This window comes from Panthera leo, chromosome D3, assembly GCF_018350215.1.
Source record: "Panthera leo isolate Ple1 chromosome D3, P.leo_Ple1_pat1.1, whole genome shotgun sequence".
Taxonomy (NCBI): Eukaryota; Metazoa; Chordata; class Mammalia; order Carnivora; family Felidae; genus Panthera; species Panthera leo.
The window spans coordinates 43615651-43635823 of record NC_056690.1 but is presented as its reverse complement, the minus strand read 5'-3'; the positions used below and the strand labels follow the sequence as shown (position 1 = coordinate 43635823).

The window sequence follows — 20173 nt, the reverse complement described above, 5'->3', positions numbered from 1 at the left end:
AGAAGCCAAATGCCCATCAAATGATCAGTGAATAAATGTGGCATATACACAAGAATATTATTCAGCAATAAAGAGGAAAGAAATACCGACACGTGGTACAACACATGAGAACCCTGAAGACATGATGCTAAGTGAAATAAGCCAGAGAGAAAAGACCATTGTATGGTTCCATTTATTTTTTTATACTTTTCTTTAATGTTTATTTATTTTTGAGAGAGAGACCGAGAGAGCAAGTGAGCGTGGGTGGTAGAGGGGCAGAGCAAAAGGGAGAGAGAGCATCCCAAGCAGGCTCCACACTGTCAGCACAGAGCCCAAAGTGGGGCTTGATCTCATGAACCTTGAGATTGTGACCTAAGCCAAAGTTGGAGTCTTAACTGACTGAGCCATCCAGGCTCATTCATATAAATGGTGCCATTTTTATGAAACATCCATAGAGTCAAAAAGGACAGGAAAATCCATAGAGTCAAAAAGTAGCTTGGGTTACAAAGGGGTAGGAAGAGTTGGGGAGAAGAGGGGAATGACTGCTAATAGGTACAAGGTTTCCTTCTGAGGTGATGAAAATGTTCTAAAATTGATTGTGGTGATTATTGCATAATTCTGAATACACTAAAACTATCTAATTGTACACTTTAAATTGGTGAGTTGAATCATATGTGAGTTATGTCTCAATAACGCTGTTATTAAAAAAAAAAAAAGTAACAAAAGACGACTCCACCTAATGTATGAGGCCCCTGAACACCACATTTTATCAAGTGCTCATATGAGATTGCCCATGTGACCGCAGATATATGGATACGGAGGCATTCTACCAATACAAACAATGGGTGAAATGCTGAAGTATGTTTCTTCTATTTAAAGAAGGCAAAGCAGAGAAGCTCCAGGTTAATTTCTCCCTAGCCAGAGCCTATAAAGAGAAACAAAGTGTAGAATCTCAGACTGAAGACCTCCCTGGTAATAAGGAAAAAGCCAATCTTTCCATAGGAGGGTTGGCGAGAGGGGGTTTGACGACAGGGTGACAGGTCTGCAGAAGTACAGGCTCATACCGTGACGTCCCGCTTCCTCCTGCAATCCCGCCATCCTCCTGGGCAGCTCAGCACTCACTCACCACTCACTACCTCTTCAAGATGGGTTTCCAAAATCAGCTTCAGACTTTAGGACCCTAGCGCCAGCCTTCAGCATCAGGGCTTCCAGAAAAGCGATTTACTTACCCACAGACTACTGTCCTCCCTTATAGTTTGATACTTCTTTTACAATGTTTTGTTCTAGGCTTGGTTTGCTGTTGTTTTTATTTCCCCGAAACCAAAAACGTTTCCAAGACCACACTGGCACATTGGTGAAGTAACAGCTGCTTCGTAAAAAGCGCTTATTATTTGTACCTGACTATCCACGGTTGCATTTCAGCCACTTCCAAATAACCAACCAAACTGAAAAGATCTATTCAAATCAAGAAAGTAACAAACCACAAAGAAAAATAATTAGTTGCCTAATTGTCTCAATGAAATGAAAGGTGGCGGCCTGGGTCCTAAGCAACGTAAGTGCCTGGATTCCTCTGTGGTGGGAGCACGGTCTGTGCCGAGCTGCGGCCTCGCGTGCTGACCTCTGAACCTCAGTGCCAGATGCTATCAGCGACCACAGGAAGAGTCAGCAGACATCCTGGAGTCACAGATTACAGTGTCTCTTTCACTTCATTCCTACTGTCACAAGTATGTTATCAGCCTGTTCGCTGGTGATAGCTACAGCTCCATCTCCTGTCCCCTCACTGCCCCTTTCTCCTCTTTCTGTGTAACATTGTGAGGCAACATCACATCAGTCACCCTCAATATCCCTTAATACCCCTTTTGCTATACAGACTGCTCTGTTAAAACACTTTCAGAGACGGGCTATTTTAACTGAATCAAGTCTAAATTCTTTCGTCCTGGTTTTCAGCTCGCTAGCCTGGCTCCTTACCCACCCCCCACCACACCCTCCCTACAACCCCAGCTCCAGTCAGGAAAACAGTTTCCCTCTCTGGGGGCCTTTTCTCCCATCCCCACACGCTCCCTAAGCTAACTCCTGCTCTCCTCACCCAGAGCTCCAGACTACTACAATGGTTTTCCTCTTCCTTTCTTGATTTCCTTTGGACGCACCTTCACCACAGAGAGCTACTGTTGGAACTCACTGGCACTGTTTGCTACTGTTACCTGTCAGTAACTTTTGTCTCCTTAACTTGCTTGTAACATGCTGACCGCAGGGACCAAGATTTACTATTCTGAATCTTCCAGGGCATCGAGCACATATTGGGAGCCTAAGCCACACAGCATTAACAACTATCACTGGATACTGGATTACAGAAGACTGGTACTTAATGCTCCTTGATTCCCTTGCTGTATCTTCAGTCTGTCTCTGCCTCGAGACCCTCCCACTGACTGCCTAGGGACTCCCTCATTTTAATGCCCCTTCCCTTAAACAATCATCCTTCCCTATTCCTTTCTCTGATCACACATTGCTGTCCTCCCTACAGAATTAGTAACCTTAGAATCTGGGTCCTCTATCTATCCTCTATTTCCTTTCAAACATCTTTCAAACTATAGTATGATTATGTTGATTTTTTTCCCCTCCTCTGTTAGACCACAACGACCATAAATACTGATGCCATGTCTCAGCAATACAATCCCACACTCTAGCACAGGGGTAGGATATAATAGGTAGATAACAGATACTCTAGGATTTTATTCCAGGAGCTCTCATGGAGGGCCCAGGAATCATGCAAACTTCCTCTTCCTAGTGAAAATTAACTCTTTTCACAGAGCTTGGTTGAGGAGTCCTTCTTCCCAGCATGCAGAGATGGGCTCAGCCCCAGGGTCCAGGGAAGCCGGCGTGCCCTTCGGCTCACCACTGTTGCTCTGGGGACCTCTATCTAAAGGTAGCTTCCCCCCAGCAATAGCACTGTTAGGAATTTACCCTAGGGATACAGGAGTACTGATGCATAGAGGCACTTGTACCCCAATGTTTATAGCAGCACTCTCAACAATAGCCAAATTATGGAAAGAGCCTAAATGTCCATCAACTGATGAATGGATAAAGAAGTTCTGGTTTATATACACAATGGAATACTACATGGCAATGAGAAAGAATGAAATATGGCCCTTTGTAGCAACATGGATGGAACTGGAGAGTGTTATGCTAAGTGAAATAAGCCATACAGAGAATTAGAGTGGGAGAAAGCCAAAGCATAAGAGACTCTTAAAAACTGAGAACAAACTGAGGGTTGATGGGGGGTGGGAGGAAGGGGAGGGTGGGTGATGGGTATTGAGGAGGGCACCTTTTGGGATGAGCACTGGGTGTTGTATGGAAACCAATTTGACAATAAACTTCATATATTGAAAAATAAAATAAAATAAAATAAAATAAAATAAAATAAAATATAATAAAGGTAGCTTCCCCTCAGACTGCAGACTGTACTCTCCCTCAAGCCTCCTTTAAAGATGGCCTCTTCTCACTTGCTTTCTGGAAAGAAGGGAGATAGGAACAGACCTAAAGAAAATCATTATGGAAAGTTTGTTGTTTCACACTCACCTCTCTGAATTCCTGCTCTACATCTCAACACTCTTCTTCCCCAATCCTAGGTGCCTTCATTCCAAAGCTCCTTGAACCTCTCATATCTCTGAAACATGAACCTTTTATTAACAACAGATTTGAGGACCTCAGCGAGATTTTATGGAGAAAGTAATCTGATTCAACAGTGCAGCCTGAAGTGCAGGTGACCATTAAGAACCACCATTCTTTCTAAAACTTCCTAGTGTATTTGTACTTCACAAGAGGTCTATAATCTTAAGTTTAACGGAAATAGAGTAAATTCAAATGAAGCAAAAGGACTGTCCCAGTATCTTTCTGAAGAAGCAAAGAGACACCCGGTCCTACCTTAGAGATTTCCAGGTGCTTCAGCAGGTCCTTGCTTTGCTCAGTCTTCTCCCTTTGACCCTAGTCACTCTCTGACCTCCTCCTCCCCAAGGTTGGCTTGAGTTTGTCTCCTTCCTTCTCAGACCTAGCCACTGCTATCTTTTACTTTTCCTGGATCTGACTCTGTGCTATAACTGACTATTTGACGTGGGGTCTGAGCCTCTGCCTTCCCTGAATTCAACTTTAGAAAATATTCTTTGTCCATACACAGGCACCTTTGGGGAGAGGCCTACCAGATCATGGGCTTCAGTAAGATTTAAGAAAACACCCTAAGTAGGATGCACATCATAAGCACACAAAACATATCACTCTTCCTTTCTCAAATATTTATTGAGCTGAGGAACCGTCCCAGGTACAGTAATGAACAAGACACTCTGTCCCCATTAAACTTACACCATGGCTAAGAAAAAATATTTAAAAACAAAAAAAGTAATTGTAAGGATGCAAGGGTTTGTTCACTCCCTTCTGCCTATAAGCCCTGCCCTTGAGGACTAAATAAGATCACTTCATACCCCAATGTCGAAACCTGCTGCACACTCTGCTCCCTCCAGATCTTCCCACGCATGGGTCCTTCCCTTCCTGGTGCTTCCCTGAGCACCCTGGAGCCCCAAATTCTTCCACTCTCTCCAACCGTGGGTATACTTACCCCCGCCCCCACCACATGCTCATCCAGGGTATACATACCATCCCCTCCCATTGTGTTCAGCCTAGGTATACATACCAAAACCACACCACCACCCCCATGTGCTCAGCCAGGGAGAAAAAAAAAAAAAAAGACTCTGAACTTATCAGAATCCACCTTTTGTAGGTATTTGCAATTAAAATAGGACAAAAAAGTTAATACTCTTTTCTTTCTCCCTTCATTCTAAATGCTGACTTATTCACAATTTTGAAAGTGAGGTTAACTATATACAAAGAGGCAGAGAGGGAAGGAATCAATTTAATAATATCCTAGCTGGGAGAAGGACTAGCTGAGCTTTTAAAATATAAGTGTTCCCACTTTACATAACCACAATCTCAGAGGAAGGAAAAAAGCTCCAAAGCAGAGAAGACCACCTGGCACCTTTTTTTTTTCCTTTGGTGGATGGATTCTAATACTTGGTCATTAGCCTGAGAAGGTAAGAAAGTCACTGCTCCCAGCAAGCCATCTCAATACAGAGCATGGTTCAAGTGATTTCTTTTTCCTTTGTTGATAACTAGTAGATTTATGTTTTCATTCAATGTGGCTTTCATTAACATGAGAAGCACAAAGAAAAATTTCATAATATGATAAATATAAACAGATCACTGAACTGAGAGAAACTGCAAGTTTTCTTGGGGTTATTAATGGAAACGTTATGCTTTTTATTAAATTTGTAGACATGTATATTTGAATAATTACCCACTGATTTTATGAAGCTGGGAGGGACCAGAATCTTCCATGATTGAGTGTGGAAATCTAGAATAAAGTGAGTTCAAAACACGTAAGCCTAGAAAATACTTCAGTACCTCTAAAGTTACATGAAGGGAACCAAATGGAAAACCAATAATCATGAGATCACTAATATTTTGAACAAAACTAATGAGATGAGAGCTTTCCATCTGTCAATTTTTACCAACTAACTTTTGTTTCAGAGAACTGGAAAAATATATCTAAAGGGAAGGTACCAAAATATTTACTCTGAAGTGTTGAAGTAAGTAAAAGTAAAAACCAGTACTATGTATGTAAAATCAGGGTCACCTAGGTGGGTCAGTCAGGTAAGCATCCAACTCTTGATTTTGGCTCAGGTCACGATCTCACAGTTCCTGAGTTCGAGCCCCACATTGGGCTCTGCACTGACAGTGTGGAGCCTACTTGGGATTCTCTCTCTTTCCCTCTCTGTTCCTCCTCTGCTTGTGTTCTTTCACTCTTTCTCAAAAATAAGTAAACTTGAAAAAAAAAAAGTAAAATAAAATAAAACGTAGGGGTGGAATAGAGCTCTGGATGACATTACAGATCACACCCATAACAGTGCATGGCCTAAAGAAGGTTTCAAAATCACCTACTCTACTCCCTTCATTTTGCAGACTGGCTTATTTGAGACCCAGAGAGTTTACATCATCTTGTAAATTCACATAGCTAGTTAGTTAATACATATGCAAAAAAAAAAAAAAAAAAAGACTACTTCTGAACTCCATTCTTCAAATATCCAGTCATGCATGCACATGTAGGGGGGTGTGCATGTGTAGACAGAGAGAAGGAGGGAGAGACAGCGTGGGAGAGACAGGGCTCAAATGAAGTACTGAACTCAGTTATTTTCACAAAATCTAGTTTTCTATCTTTGTCTTTCTGTCTTGATTAGTAACGAGCATTTGTGGAATACCTTGTAAGTGCCAGGCGTTTCACTTACATCAAATAATCCTCATAATGCCCTGTGACGTAGGTGGTTTTGTTATCTCTCTTTCCATAAAGAGCAAATGAAGGCTTGGTGGTATAAATTTACAAGTTTAAGGTCACTTGGTCTCCCTGACCTCCTCATTCACAGGCTTCACTGTTTAGAGGAGGCACATTTTGGTCTACCAAAAGTGCAACAAATAGTGAAGGCTTCCAAACCAAATTATTTTATGCATACTTTCTGAACTGTGTTTTAAACGAATATAGCTGCTGTTAAAAAGCAGAGTGGATTCACAAGGCAGCAGCTTAGGAACAGCTGTGGTCGCTGGTGTGTACACCATATGGAGACGGAAATTACCTTCCAACCTTCTTTCACGGGCTTATATCAAACAGATTCTTACACTTCATCCTGAATCTTTTCTGTGGAGCAAAGGAAAGAGACTCTGCATATGCCCTCTTCACTTGCACAGACGGGAAGGGGCGGGTACAAAGGAGAGTCCCAACCTTACCCGGAAACCACTGAAGTTTTGCCAATAGCGAACTGACAGCAACACTGGAGACAGAGAGAGACGGCTCACATTCCATCTGGCATGTGGTGCCCTCTATTGTGCCTTTTGAAATTCTGCTGGCGGGTGGGGAAACAATTTGTAGGGCTGGCTGATATTTTTCTTTTATGCAAATGTACCAGTGTTGGAAAACTGTCTGCTTTTCATTAAATCGGAAATTCCCAAAGGCAAAGCTTACATCTCCCTTCTTTACTGTGCATGATGCCCAACACATTATGGATAGTTAATAAATGTCACATCATTTTCATATTGCCTTGACTAAGAATGACATTTTCCCATGAGTCTTGCTTGCTTCAATTTCTCAGCAAATCTCAAAAACTGCGTTTATTTCCTAAGAAAAAAGCACTGTGTAAGGCCCATCTTCCTTGCCTGAATCTCTTTCCCAAACTCCTATTAATGCTTCACTCGCCTTTTCTCTGGGCCAAGGGATATCTCCTCCCACAACCCCCAGCTGTTCCCCAACTCCGTTTCCATTCCCACTTGCAGAATTTATTCACAAATCTCTGACACCCTGGTTCATATCCCTTCCATCACAAAATGGCAGCTCTCTCTAAACTCCCTATACTTTATGAGTCTTTGGGGGAACCCTTTGATGAGGATTCTCAAGTAGGCTATCACTAGTATGCAGATTTTTTAAAGCGTTTTTTTTGTTTTCATAAGGATTACTATACCTCTTATTTTCTGAGAAACTGAAAAAAATGAATTATAAATGCCAATGATAATTAATAGTCAGGAAAGGGACCTTGTTTTCTTTATCTTTGTACCACAATTCACAGCACATGGTGGGTAGTCAGTGAGAGCTCATATGAATGATAAGTATTTCCATCTCTCCTCAATTATCTCAAAAGCAATTCAACAGTAAGATTTCTATGTAAAATGTGAGGTAGAGCAATCACTATATCTTCATATTCTTCATCAAAAGGCCCCAGTAAAGTACTGAATATGAGCTAGCATGAGGACTTCCTCTTCCAAGTACAAAACGAAATAAAACCCAAAGGGGAAGAATATGCTTATCTCTCGCTTACACTGCTTTGAATGCCTGAGCTTGGATTGAAAACTCTATCATCTAAAATGTCAACAGTAATTTTACGCATTTTCCTGCTTCACAGAACAAGAATGTAATAAAAAGTCTATCTCAAATATTAGAGAACAGAGGCATCTTTAGGCATTTAGAATAAGAATGTATTCTAAGTTTCTGCCAGAACTTTTGCAGACTGCTAGTTCCATTCTCCTGTTTTCCTGACAAGTCTACAGTTCTTCATCTTCTCAGTGTATGAAAAAAATTGATCTGTGTATGGAAATATTTACACCAATCAAAAAAAAAAAAACTATCGTAGCATATGAAAAGAGAAGCTTGTTTCAATCAGGGCCAAATGTCAGTTTTCAAAAATTTATAAAAAGGCTAAAAAATGAAAAACATCGGAAGAAGCACGAAGTGTTTATAGTTATGACTCAGGAGACCAGTTTCACAATGTTTCCTGTGGCAAGAGTTGTGTTCGCTAAGAATACAACATGAGAGTTGTATTCTTGAGAGTTCAACACCTTTGTAGCTCCATTTATAACAAAATTATAAGGCACTGAAAAGTAAACTTGTAATTATTTTGTAAATAAACTGAATTTTTCAATGTGCTATATAAAACCTGACAATTTTGTAAGTGGAACAAAGCATAGGTAATAATGGATCAGATTATAAATAAATCACATTGTTATTTAATAATTAATAATTACTCAGTCTAAATTAACATTAAATTATAAATATGACAATACTATATATAATATTATGTTAAATACCATGGCTATTAAGTTCTACATAATAAGAGCGGTCAAAGTCCTTAATTCCTCACTATACATTCTACACCTAAATGATTAGCCCAAGCCAACCAGAGCCAGCCCTACTCCCTTCGTCCATACTGATTTAGGAAAAGACTGAGGCTCAATGCTGGCCAATGACCTGTGACAGAGGGTCTACTGAAGGCTTTCTAGGATAGTTTCCTTGCTTCCAAAAAGACACTGAAACACAGATTCTTTCACCAACCTGGACCCGCTGCAGCAGCCACCGTGTGACCATTTCCATCACTTTTCATAACACACACTTGTATGCAGTTCTCTTTACATGCAAGATACTGTTCTAAGTATTTTAACTCATTCAGTTCTCACCTCCCTATAGGTAGATACTCGAATTACCCCCATTTTTTGATGAGGACAATGAGGCACTGAGAGGTTGACTTACCCAAGGCTGTCTCGCCACTAAGTGGCAAAGCCGGAAATTCAACCCAGGGTATGCTCTCTCAGCCATGAGGATGCTATGTCACCTCTCCAAGAAAGCTGCTCTTAGCCCCCAGCATGTGTTTCTTCCCTTTAAAATATCCTCTTTGCTAGTGGCCACTAGGTCTTTAATTATTTTTAAAAAGGCCTGCAAGACAATAGACTCCTTCGATATTCCCTGAACAAAGTATGACCCTGGTACAGGGAAGAGTACATAAGAGGGCAGTGAGGTTTTGATGGAGGGAGGACAGAAGGCGGGAAGGGTCAGAGGGCATGAGGCCTACCAGGCTTCACAAAGGGAGAGCCGAGGTAACGCAAACATGGGAGGCTGGTGCCTGGAAAATGGAGGGGAAGGGAGCAAGAGGGTTGAGAGTTGTCAGCAACTTACCGGCAGCCACAGGTCAGTGCAGACCGACTATATACTTGGCCCCTCTTCTGTATTACTTGTAAGTGTTATAACTCACACATCCTGCAAGGAAGGTTTTCTTGTTATTCCCATTTCCCAGATGAGCAAAGTGGTACTTCAAGAGTGGGTGATTTGGTGGCAAGGGGCAAAGCCAGCATGTGAACCAGACTATCGGAATCTAAAGATGAGCTGGCATCCTGCAGAGCAAAGGCACCAGCAGGGACTGTGAGGGAGGAGAGGAGCCCTCCAGCTCACCACTTTGCTGAGGACTGTGTCTTCCCTCAAAACCAACGACTCTCAGACATCATTCCCTTCCCTGGGGGGCCTCCAAATGAACAGCTCAAGTCTTTCAAGGAAAATTTCAGAGTTCATCTGTTTTAAGTTACTTGGAGTTGCTACCAAAAGGAATCACTCTTTCCCACCCTACCCCTAACGACCAAGCACTGGAAACAACCTAATGCCTTCATGCTGTCTGAGCAGAAAAATGGCTGAGATTTTTTTTTCCCCTTAGTTTTTCCAAAAATAAAAACAAACCACATTCAGCTTCAACCCAATTGTAGGACAAACAAATTATTCTCCCTCCCCACACTCTTACCAGGATTCATAAGCAAATGCAAACCAGGAAAGGGCAGGGAGGAATTCTACTTAAAACGGTTGAAAACTTCAGGGCTCAAGTATTCAATCGATACATATTATGAATTATGAAACATGAGACCATGTATAAACAGCTGCTGATTTAATCCACATATACATGTGATCGTTTGTTTTCCCATCAAAAACTTTTAGATGCAGGGCACGTGGGTGGCTCAGGTGACTGAGCATCCACCTCTTGATTTTGGCTCAGGTCATGATCTCACAGAGCATGGGATAGAGCCCCACCTCAGGCTCTACGCTGACAATGTGGGGCCTGCTTAGAATTCTCTCTCTCTTGGGGAGTCTGGGTGGTTCAGTTGGTTGAGTGACTTCAGTTCAGGTCATGATCTTGTGGTTGGTGAGTTCAAGCCCCACATCGGGCTCTGTGCTGACAGCTCAGAACCTGGAGCCTGCTTCAGATCTGTGTCTCCTTCTCTCTCTGTCCCTCCCCTGCTTGTGCTCTGTCTCTCAAAAATAAATAAGCATTAAAAAAATTAAAAAAAAAAAAGAATTCTCTCTCTTTTCTCCACCCCTCCTCCACATGCTCTCTCTCTCAAAAATAAATAAGCATTTTTTTTTTTTTTTTTAAATCTTGAGATGCTCTGAGAATGGATGTATCTGTGTGTTTCTTAGCCATGGATGGAGTGGAGAGATTGTGGGGACTGAAGTCAGGTTGAATACAAATGTTGGCCATGCCACTCAGCTCTAGGGGCTTCAGTCCTCCTCACCTGCAAACTGCAGGTAATTCCCACTTCAAAGGATTTCTGAGAGAATTAAATGAACTAATGAGTGAGAAATTGCCTAACACACAATAGATAGCTGAGAAATGAGAAATGATGCTTAATGGTTTCTTTCACATGAAAATGGTTAAAATAAAATCATAATCACATGGGAACACCATGTGGAACAAATTTTTTACTGATGAGCTAGAAGGACTAGGCAGGTAGGACCTTGATAGGAGCAGAAGTGAAACCTGGACAAATACTGGTGCAAGAGATGGTGTGAATATCATCTCTAATGATAAAAGTTAGGAAACCTGCTTAAGTTATTTAAAAGAAAGTGACAGCCACGGAACTCCCGTTCTTAGGTCTCAGGAACCCCGCCTGCCTGACTGGAAGCAGAGAGTAGGGTGAGATATTCTACGAATCTCCTTCAAGGTGACTCTGAGAATCTCTTTTGTGTCTACTTCTCCACAAGCCATGTGACACCAAATTCTTAAAAAATCAGAAATATCAACTTCATTAGGATTCACAAAGCCACATAAATAAAACCCTCCCACAAAGTGATGCAAATGGCTTGAACATTTCCAAGAAATCAGATTCCTGTTTCCTGCCCTAACCTGGTCTCTGCCCAGGGTCAGTCCTTTGCAATTGATCCTATATCATTTCCATTCAGAGATGCTTGGAAAAGGTGCAGCTGAAAGGCCAGCCCCATGCTGAACTTATTGAGTCATTCCTGACAGGAAATGATGGACATTCCTGGCATTCTTCTCAGGGACCCCGGTGAGCTCTGCCGGTGTCAGTCCTGCAGGCCTTGGTGAGAGGGATGTGGGGATCCCTGCTTTGTTGTTGGAGGTGGATGACTTCAAAGCAGTGCCTTCACCAAACCCAACCACGGAAGATAGGCTTCTAGCACAGTCGTGGGAGAGAAGAGACAGACAGCCTGGTCCCCAAACCCAAATAACCAGAAGTTGAGGCATCCAAGGGTTTATCTTGAGCAGCTTCCCAAACACAGTTCAGCGTCCTCTTGGTAAACTTTTTCAATCCTCTGCATTGAAAGCAGAAATGCACCATGTATCTCAGAAAGAACTCTTCTTTCTGGCTGTCTGACTAAGCAAATATACGTCACTATTTTTCAGGAGCCTGTGTGGTCTTCCACACCTTTAGACATTCAGTTCCTCTAAAACTCTTGGCAAGAAACAGCTCAGTGATTTAACTGAAGTCACTGATTTGAATTTTATGTCTTTGGAGGATGGTGTAGGTAAGGGGTGGGGGGTGGGGGGCATTCTGGAGCAGGACCGGGCTCTATTCTACATAGATTTCTCAGGCTGTTTCCACGTGCCTGAAGGTTAAATTGCTAAAATATTCTTGCTAAACTGAAATTATCATTCAAGAAAAGAAAGGAAAAAGAAAAAGCCCAGCATGTTTGAAACTTTAAATACAGGGGGGCCTGTGAAGTTGTAGGCGAACAAAACTATTCAAGGGCACACTTCCCGGAACATACTTAGGAAAAGGCATCTGATACCCTTTCTGGGACTGTATCCCTTAAATAGTTCTCTCAGAACTTCCTCACTTAGTTTTTACAAACGACTAGAATTCTACTCCACAGAGAATGCTTCTTTAACTTTCTGTTACTCTTTCACAGTTTGCAATTTTTCAGATCTTTTTCTCTTCATAGCTATTAATGCTCCTCATAGCTGAGCCCCGAGGAAGCAATTTTGTCACAGCTTTGTCAAATACAAACAACGAATGTTTCCAGCCACTCCCAGTTGGTCACTTGCAACCCTTAAATCTACCCATGATTTTCACGGACGGAACCACGTATCTCTTGCTCCTCTACCATTCCAGCTTTGGACATCCTATTATTATACCAGATCATATCCCAAAGATAACTCAAGAGAACCCAAAGCAACCAAGGAAACAAAGTTGGTCTAGGCTCCCTTCTGCCCCAGCACACAAAGGAGCAAAGCAGGCTCTAGAGGGAGGGCCCGCGACATCCAGTATGATGTTCACCGTGAGATGCACACACCACCCACCAGGGTGCTGGGGCACAGGACTGCTGTCCCCAGATCTTCTCACCTTTCCTAGTTTTTAGCAGTAAAGCAAGAGATATGATAGAACAAGAATTCATGAGGTTGCTAGAAATCAGAAGGTTCCAGAGGTCTACTAAATCCTAGGCACTATGTTCAAGCCACAGGGCCAGAAGGTCCAAGAAGGAACCTAATATTAGAATAAGGGTCAACACTTACAGGATGCTCACAGTGTGCAAGGCACTGTGCTAACCCAGCATCATATGTAATTCCACAACTTCATGCAGTTGGCCTATTATGATCCAAACTTCATAAGTGAGAAAACAGACTTCACAATTTTGGACACTAACGAACCCGAGGTCACACAGCTGGTGAGTAAACTCACACACCTGGTTCCAGTGCCCATACACCTAACCACTGCCCCCGCAATGTCTCAGGAAAGATGGAAAGCAGCCATCAAACAGGAAAGATGACACCTGGCCTGCTGTCCTCATGGATTTGTTGTGAAGGAAAAATATGTAAGTCCTTTAGAAAGATAAATGTGATACACAAATGTGAGCTGGATTTGCTATGATCATTTCTACACATGTTCTGGAATTCACCCCTCTTCCCACACTTCTCCCCTTCTCCTATGGAATTCTGATACACTTAGCCCTTCATTCAATGAAGAAGAGACATTCTTCATTCCTTCTACTCCACATCATTTTCATGAAGAAAAATTTAAGAAAACAAAACCTGGGATGCATTCATGTTGATCATATGACTAATCAGAAGGTTTCAGGAGACATTCTTGGATCAATTTATCACAAGTTCCAAAATTTATAAATTTATATTTATCCCTTATAATATGAAGTAATTCTCCTTCCTTTTCTGCTAACTACAATAAAGGATACTAGTGCCACGTGATATTTTGAAGAAAACAGTAACTGAGAAATATGTAGAAAGATATCATTATAGTATAGATCATACTCTATCTCTAGAAAGTAAAAATTTAACATACAGGTGCCTCATGTTTCAGAGAGTGAACTCTGCCAAACTGTAACTATAGTTATATCCCAAATTAATTAGCTCTGCATACTGAGTCCAAGAAATGCTGACCCTGAGAACCTGATTAAAACTTGTATATGCTTACTTCATTAACCTTTCGAAGTTTCCCCTCATTGAAGCCTCTGTTAGAGAAGCAAATGCATGGCAAACCTATGAGATTTAACTCTGCCTCTTCCCCAGACACCTGTCCAGAACTTTGGGAAAGGGGCTAACAAGTGTGACATAAAAAGAGGCTAAAGTGGGGCGCCTGGGTGGCTCAGTTGGTTGAGCATCTGACTTCGGCTGAGGTCATCATCTCCTGATTCATGAGTTTGAGCCCCGCACCAGGCTCGCTACTCGCAGCGTAGAGCCTGCATCAGATCCTCTGTCCCCAGACTCTGCCTGCCACTCCCCCACTCGTTCTCTCTCTCTCTCTCTCTCTTTCAAAAATAAATAAAACGTTAAAAAAAAAAAAAGAGTGACTGAAGAAAAACAGAAGACCTGCTTAAAACCAAAATGCAATAATGAATGCCCAAATAGACAAGGGCTGGTTGTCCTAATATCATGCCATGCTAGATTACCAGAAAAGATCACCCATTTTGCACTTTATTATAATTTTGTACTGAATTTAAAAAAGCAAAATATTATGTAAACTGCTACTATTTCATGTAGCAAATGTTTCTGAATAACTGTATACAAATAACTTTGGAAACAAGCCACCAAATAACAATTGTTAGAACAGTGAGTGGCCCCTTTGCCCTGTGAATAACAAATCCCTGGTTCATGTGTGGTCTAAATTCAAGTTGTGATTTGCATAAATCACAACAGACCCTATATGTTACCCCACTCGGACCACTTGCTAACACTCTTGCCACGCCTCTCTGCTCACGATCACCAATATTGGTAAGTTTTTATCATGCCTCCTCTGAGTCATCAGTCTATGATTTCCACACATAATTTAACCACCACAAATTAAATATTTCAGCAACTTATCATTTTTGCGTGTTTTTCACCAAATCCCCATCCATCTAGCTAGTTACATAGCTAGTTACATAGTCATGAAATTTTTAAAAAATTTCTCTCAAGGTCACTCTTTTTAAAGGAAACATTTTCTCATGGCTCTTCTTATTTCTACTAATGTCCAAAGAAAGATCTGAAATCTACTGATTTCCAAAACAGGCAGGTCAACATTGATTTTGCCTTATTTTTACAAGTTTGATATTCCTCTTTATTTCTACCTTTCCATTTTTGTTTTGTTTTTCTTTCCTTTATAATTCCTGGGTTCATCTTTGCTCCTGCTACCACCTTCAGTGAACCCACCATGGCAGTGCAGAACAACGCAGGGCACCAATCCCGAAACATGGAATGTGCAAAGAACAGCAGCGTGGAGGAGGGGAGAAAGTACTGAGCATCCCTGCCAGTGTACGAATGGAGTGGCCATCGGCTTGATGCCAGTGCATTCCCATCGTAAAGCCCTACTTTTTCACAGAAAGAAATGTAGAAGTGTATATCCAGAAGGAAAAATGTAAAGCAATGAGGGAGCCAGAGCAGCTGGGGACCGTTAACTTTAGTCAAAATCCAGCCAGGAGACTTTTTTTTTTTTTTTTAGTCAACAGGAAGTAGATTCATTCTCTTTCACATTCTCTCTCTCCCATTCTCCCTGCCCCACCAACACACACACACACACACACATGCACACACACATGCACACACACTCATTATTTTCTCCTCTATCCTTCTTCATTTCCTCTTGCCAAGGCACAGAAACACCCTGGACAGAAAAACCCCAGCTCCTCTGAACAGTCTTCAGAACTTTAAATGTTCACTGCCAGTTCAAAACCAAATTGCAGAGCACGAGAAGCATGGTCAAAGAGAGACGAGCACGGTGTGCGGCAGTCTGGGAGGCAGAGGAGCGTGTTTTGGTTCCCTACGGCTGCTGTAATAGATTTCCACAAACGTGGTGGCTTAAAACAACACAAATCTCCTCTCTCACAGTTTGAGAGGCCAGAAGTGTGAAATCCACTCCAGTTGGCTGGAATCAAGATGTTGGCAGAGCCCTGCTCCCTCCAGAGGCTCTGACCAGAAAATCCATTTCCTTGCCTTTTTCAGCTCCTAGTGACCACCTGTATTCCTTGGCTCGTGGCCCCTTCCTCCACCTTCAGAGCACACCACCTTCCCCTGTCAGTCGTCAAATATCCCTCTCCCTCCTTCTCATAAGGACACTTTGATTGCATTTAGAGCCCACCTAGATAACCTGGGATAATCTCCCCATCTCAAGATCTTTAACTTAATCACATCTGCAAAGCAACTTTTGCCAGACAAGGTAACATTCAAGTTCCAGGTATCAGGATGTGGATACCCCTGGGGGCTGCTATCCAGCCACCACAGGGCACCTGTGTCTGGCTGGGTGCCTGGAGAAAGCCGCCTTCTCACTATACACTACGTTATGAAAAAGGAGCCCTGAGGAAAAGAGGCAGAGATGTTTTCTCAATATCAACATAGAGAAATCATGTGTATTTTTGCTCCTGTCCTGTCACAGATTTACCTTTCTCATCAAGTTTTGCCTATTAAGCCGACTGGTTTATATTCAGCGAACCCTGTGAGCATCCCATCACTTCCCGTGCCTGGGCACGGCTTCTGCTCCATTACCATTACCCTCCGTGTTAGGAGAAATCGTCCACCTGTTACAGGGAAACTCAACTTCCAGTCAAACCTGGGCCTCGGAACCACACACATCCATGTGTGTTAAAGGTCCAGCAATGGCACTATCACCGTATCTCGTATCAAGCACAGAGAAGAAGAGCTTGGTCAGCACTCACCAAACCGCTTGTAACCGAAGGACTGCACCTCCTCCTCCTCTGCAAAGTCGTCTGCAGGAAAAGCAAAGGCACACTGTTAACCCTGGCGAGGCCCAGATGCACAGGGCCAACCTGGAATGCAGCTGCTGGGACCCCACCAGCTCCACCCTCCCCCACCTCTCCACCCTCCCCCACCAGCTCCACCTTCCCCCACCTCTCCACCCTCCCCCACCAGCTCCACCCTCCCCCACCTCTCCACCCTCCCTCACCAGCTCCACCCTCCCCCACCTCTCCACCCTCCCCCACCAGCTCTACCCTCCCCCATCTTCTCCACCCTCCCCCACCTGCTCCACCCTCCCCTTTGCCCACAACACGTGTCCTTCTGCTCCCGGAAAACATGCCACACTTTCTAAGAAAAGCTATGGGGTTCCTGCACTGGCTGTTCCCTCTGGCTGGAATGCTCTTTCTTCTGTTCTTGATGAGACTCCTTCTAATCCAGGTCTCAGCTGAAGAGTGACACCTTTGAGATGCCTTTCCAGACCACAACCCAGACACTCCCTGTCACACCACCCTACTTTAATATTACTCTCTGATATCCTCCTCATTTATGTGTGTGTGTGTGTCATCTTGCATCCTGTGAGCAGAAACTTTTTCTGTTTTGTTTCACGAATGAATCCCCTATGCCTAGAATGGTGCATGCCACAAAGCAGGGGCTAAATGAATTTTGTTGAATGATGACTGAATAACCAGCTGTCCAAAGGGTTATGTTATCATCACATAACTGAGTCTTAAGCCCTTCCTCTCAGATGCCAGGCTCTGGGGTCCTGTGTTTCACTAAATGTGACATCTCAGGAGCCCAGCATGGCTCCTGCAGTGACAAACAAACCCTTCCCACTCCCTTTCCATTGGATAACCAGGACCAACAGATGGTTTCCCAGTAAATACATTTCAAAAGACAGACTTGCTATGGGAATTCCTAAATGTAGGGCCCCTCTGGAACAAAAGAGATAGGTCAGCCAAGCTTTCTACCAAAAGATCTAAATCCAGACCCCCAAGACAGATGTGATGTGATTCCTTATCACACTGACAAAGAACCTACGTTACAGTTCTGCCAGGTGTGGGTCTAGTTTCTTGTGCACTTAAAGGATACTTCTGACAACAAGTAAAGTGTCAAGATGAGGCCTTTCCAGGGAGCCCTAACCAATTATTCTTGAGCTGGTCACCATTATTGCACCAGCATTCAGTAATCTCCATTATGCAGTTCAGTTCAAAAGCATTTATTTGGCACTTACTGTGGACCAGAGATTGCCAGGCAGTGGGGCTTCAGAAATGAGTGAACATAGTCCCTTCCCTGAAGAAGCTGACAAGTTTTCAAGAAAGAGAGTCAAGGAGGGGGAAAACAAAGCCTCTGAGATCATTTTTTTCAGGCCCCAAATGGAATGCAGGACCTGGATGTATTTGAACCTTGAACTGTTATAGAAAAACCCAAGAGGCATGGTATCTGTAATACAATGTGGTGGCCTCAGAGCACTAGTTTGTTGTGAAGTGCTATGAAAACACCAGTGAGAGAGCAATTACTTCCAGCAGAGAATGGAGAAGTGTGTATCTGTATTCTACCATTGTTTCCTTATTCAGAGAACAGGGAAGAAATCTTGCTTGGAATGCAGAAGGCCAGGTCTTCATAATTAAAGCAGTCTTCTTATGTCAAAGATTGAAGCTTTAGGGGTGCCTGCGTGGCTCAGTTGGTTAAGCATCCAACTTTGGCTCAGGTCAAGATCTCATGGTTCACGGGTTCGAGCCCTGCATTGGGCTCTGTGCTGACAGCTTGGAGCCTGGAGCCTGGAGCCTGCTTTGGATTCTATGTCTCCCTCTCTCTCTGCCCCTCCCCTGCTCACAATCTCTCTCCTTCTCTCTCTCAAAAATAAACATTAAAATTTGTTTTAAAAAAAGATTAAAGCTTTAGTTCTTTCTACATGGAAGAACATGCTTACAACCAAGAGAACAGCACCTTTCTCAGTCACTCGGTGACTGGTTAGTTTCACAAATACCTATTAAGCTCCTCTGGGCCAGCTTTACTAAGTAATCCTATCATATAAACGGCTGAAAGGCTTGGTCTAGTCTCAGTTAAAGAGAAATCCTTATCTACTGCTTCTGCAGATAAATAAATCCATTAATTCATTTACTTACTTATTTATTCACTCAATAAACATATGCTTATAGCCTAATGGGGTTGATGAGGCATGAAGACAGGTAATGGTGTCACCTAGATGTCAGCTTCCCCTGCCAGTTCCAGCCCCTCCTCCACCAGGCCACGTCTGAGGAGTCTACTCACAGACTCCTCAGACTTTGTGAAGCAAGGAGGCATCACTGAGGATCACACAGTGGAAACAAAAGAGCGGTTTATGCTGTACCTCTGATAGCAAACAGCTTACAATTTCCCGTTAAGACATTTCTGTTCTCCTCCCAAAGCTTCTTTTCAGCAAGCCTACCATTAGTTTGTTTGTTTGTTTTCTTTTTCCTCTCTGATCTTTTTCCCATGCAGCATTTAGTCTGACTAACTCTTGTCTCCTTCCTGAAATTTCCCTGGGAACTTCAAATGTCTCATATTTTTGTTACTAAAACAGTTCAGCTCTGTCTCCAAATTAACATACTCAAACCTATTAGGAGTTTGAGAAAACAAAGGCCTTCCAGGTGACCCCTAATAGGGCTCAAGGAGGATCTCCTCCTTCTTGTCTTAAGCCTCATTCCAAAAGGATCAGGACTTCTTATAGCGGCTACTAAAAGAATACAAACAACTATCTCATCCAACTCTACAACTAGACAGAAAATCATGAGCCCTAAGGGGTACACGTCAAGTACCATAGATCACATCTCATGTGGATGATCAGAGAAGGTCTCATAGAGAGGCATCTTAAATGAGTCTTCTCAACGTTTTTTCTTTGGAGGAAAAAAGAATTTTGGAAACACTGTATAGTATGTTCCTTTCTTGGCGATTCACAAGGGTTTTTGAACCCTTATGAAAGAGGAAAAAGAACTTAACTTTGTTTTACTCGTGTTTTCAACAATTGATCTTAGAATCCTCTTCTTGTATCCTTAAAAGCCAGGTGAAGTCAGTCAGGTAACACTTATCTGTTGTTCATTTGCATAGTTGGCTGGCCCCCAGAGCCCTCTGCCATGTTTCCCCAGCTGTGCAGCCAACAAACAGCCCATTCAAGCTAGTGGTAGAGCCAGGCATTTAGGGGATGGAAAAAGGGAAAAAGAGAAAAAGGCCAGGGCTGATGGCTCTGTGGCTGCGTGGGCAACCCACATCAGGCTACACGAGCCCCAGGAGAGAGGACAAGGTCAAGTGTTCTTAATGCCTAAATGCTTTATTTTTTAAGTTTATTTATTTCGAGAGAAAGAGAGAGAGAGCATGAGCTGGGGAGGGGCAGAGTGGGG

The 20173-nt window shown here is 42.7% G+C and overlaps 1 protein-coding gene across 1 annotated transcript in view; it reads right to left on the bottom strand.

The window, feature by feature from the left end:
• Positions 1–20173, bottom strand: part of COLEC12 (collectin subfamily member 12) — a 197040-nt gene that overhangs the window by 161194 nt on the left and 15673 nt on the right. Inside the window, exon 2 of the mRNA XM_042910501.1 lies at positions 16757–16807. Within this exon, the coding sequence (XP_042766435.1) occupies positions 16757–16807 (51 nt within the window). The remainder of the gene's footprint in view (positions 1–16756; positions 16808–20173) is intronic.